This window comes from Bison bison, unplaced genomic scaffold (genome assembly GCF_000754665.1).
Source record: "Bison bison bison isolate TAMUID 2011002044 unplaced genomic scaffold, Bison_UMD1.0 scf7180017864182, whole genome shotgun sequence".
Lineage (NCBI taxonomy): Eukaryota > Metazoa > Chordata > Mammalia > Artiodactyla > Bovidae > Bison > Bison bison.
This window is the reverse complement of record NW_011494754.1, coordinates 1-2,478: the sequence shown is the minus strand read 5'-3', so window position 1 is coordinate 2,478 and position 2,478 is coordinate 1. Positions and strand designations below refer to the sequence as shown.

Here is a 2,478-nt window from a genome sequence, read left to right as displayed (position 1 = left end):
TTGCGGATCAGCAGCTCCGTGGACTTTTGGTAGCGGCGGATCTCCGCAGGGCCACCGTGCCGGGGCGGTAGCGGTGCGGCTTCTTCACGCCGCCGGTGGCTGGCGCGCTCTTACGGGCCGCCTTGGTAGCCAGTTGCTTGCGCGGTGCTTTACCACCGGTGGACTTGCGGGCTGTCTGCTTAGTACGAGCCATGGCGATACAGAGGAGAAAAGACTAAATATGTGTCGAGAAAGACATTCCGTTTATATATACTCAGAAACAGTCTGATTGGTCTTACTCTAGTTCAAAACTCCCGCGGAACAAATCCATTGGCTGAAGAGTCACTGAAGTGATTGGTCAATTTCTAAAGATTCTGATTGGATGAATTAGTTCACTTTTCAATCCTCCTTTTTGTTGAAGTCTGCTATCCAAAGGAGCTAATATTCTAGTTCTAAATTCAAGGCTTCTCAAACTATAAATAAGGAACCACTTGGACATCAGGAAAGATGCCTGTTCTGATTCAGATCTATGTAATGGGGCTGAAATTCTGAGGATCAAGCTTTAGAAACAGGTTTACTTGTATTCTCTTTTTTTCCTCAATGGTTATTTTTCTGTTGTGAATTTAGATTGCCTTGGACAGCCACTTCCTAGCTCCATTAGGAAATCACAGGGAAAGCGACAGGCCAGAGGTGAGCGGCAAAAATGCGAAGAAAAAAAGAAGAAAAAAATCATTGACTTTCCCGTAGTGGCCAAATGGGATTTATGCTTCAGTTTGTTATAGCAGAAACTAGTAGCCTCCATTTTAGACTCTATTCTTTGAGCCCACTCTGACAGATGATTTTCTTTCTTGCTTACCCGCACTTTGAAAATGATTACTTTATGGTGAGAATTTACTATGCACTTGGTGTTTATTTCTCCGAAAAAACACCCTTTTGTGAGCATATTTCATTCCAGAAAGTCTCGGTACAATAAGCTCAAGGACCACCAGAGACAACCACCCGGGCCTAACTTAACCAGCGTAGCTAATTTTGAAATTTCCCTGTGAAAATGAGCACAAACTTGCACCCTTACCGACGGCCCTATTTCCCACTCCTAGACTATAGAAGTTTTCCAGTAGTCATGTATGGACGTGAGAGTTGGACTATAAAGAAAGCTGAACGCCGAAGAATTGATGCTTTTGATCTGTGGGGTTGGAGAAGACTCTTGAGAGTCCCTTGGACTGCAAGGAGATCCAACCAGTCCAATTCTAAAGGAAATCGGTCCTGGGTGTTCATTGGAAGGACTGATGTTGAAGCTGAAACTCCAGTACTTTGGCCACCTGATGCGAAGAGCTGACTCACTTGAAACGACCCTGATGCTGGGAAAGACTGAGGGCAGAAGGAAAAAGGGACGACAGGGGATGAGATGGTTGGATGACATCACCGACATGAGTTTGGGTAGGCTCCGGGAGTTGGTGATGGACAGGGAGGCCTGGCATGCTGCAGTTCATGGGGTCGCAGAGTCGGACACGACTGAGCGACTGAACTGAATTGAGATTGTATAAAATTCCTTCCTACTCTTTTTCAAGGGAGGACAGAGTCAAAGCAATAATAACTACCATTTTCTACTTCACCCTGTCACCAGGCTTCCATTCGGCACCAGTGAACAGAAATTGATTTATTTGAAAAGCCCGCACTGATCTCAGGGGTCCTTTCCTTTTGCTGTTTCAAAAGACCGTAGCCTGACATTCCAGGCTACCACCACTACCCGCATTTTTTGGCACGGTAGGAATGTTTCCTTTTTGTCTAGAAAAACAGCCACTCCAGCTTTTGTAAACGTTACCCTTGCTATTGAAACTACCCATTTTCCTGTATAAATTCATTTTCCTGAATCACATTTGGAGCAATCCCGTCAAGGAGAAAGGATAACTTCGGGTGAACATGCTGTAGTATCTACCCAGTAGCTTCAATGTTTAAGTATTATAACGCATAGACGGGAGTACTGTTGTTTACGAGCTCTTTTAAATGTGAGAATGTGGATGGCTCTTAAAAGAGCCTTTGGGTAAAAGGTTGTAGCGACACACACTGAGATCTAAGTAGGTTCACTTGCCCTTGGCCTTGTGGTGGCTCTCAGTTTTCTTGGGCAGCAGCACCGCCTGGATGTTGGGAAGGACGCCACCCTGAGCGATGGTGACTTTGCCCAGCAGCTTGTTGAGCTCCTCGTCGTTGCGGATTGCCAGCTGCAGGTGACGCGGGATGATGCGGGTCTTCTTGTTATCCCGGGCCGCGTTGCCCGCCAGCTCCAGGATCTCGGCTGTTAGGTACTCCAGCACCGCTGCCAGATACACCGGAGCGCCAGCCCCGACCCGCTCGGCGTAGTTGCCTTTGCGGAGCAACCGATGCACTCGGCCCACGGGGAACTGGAGTCCGGCTCGCGAGGAGCGAGTCTTCGCCTTAGCGCGTGCTTTGCCGCCCTGTTTTCCACGACCAGACATAATGAAACACCAGAAACAGGCTGAG

General features: G+C 47.6%; 1 protein-coding gene across 1 annotated transcript; it reads right to left on the bottom strand.

Moving 5' to 3' along the window:
- Positions 1–1,994: 1,994 nt before the first annotated feature.
- Positions 1,995–2,472, bottom strand: LOC104991071 (histone H2A type 1). Its single transcript, XM_010843420.1, has one exon. It carries the CDS (start codon positions 2,451–2,453, stop codon positions 2,061–2,063), a length of 393 nt encoding a protein of 130 aa, XP_010841722.1. The 5' UTR covers positions 2,454–2,472; the 3' UTR covers positions 1,995–2,060.
- Positions 2,473–2,478: the final 6 nt, after the last annotated feature.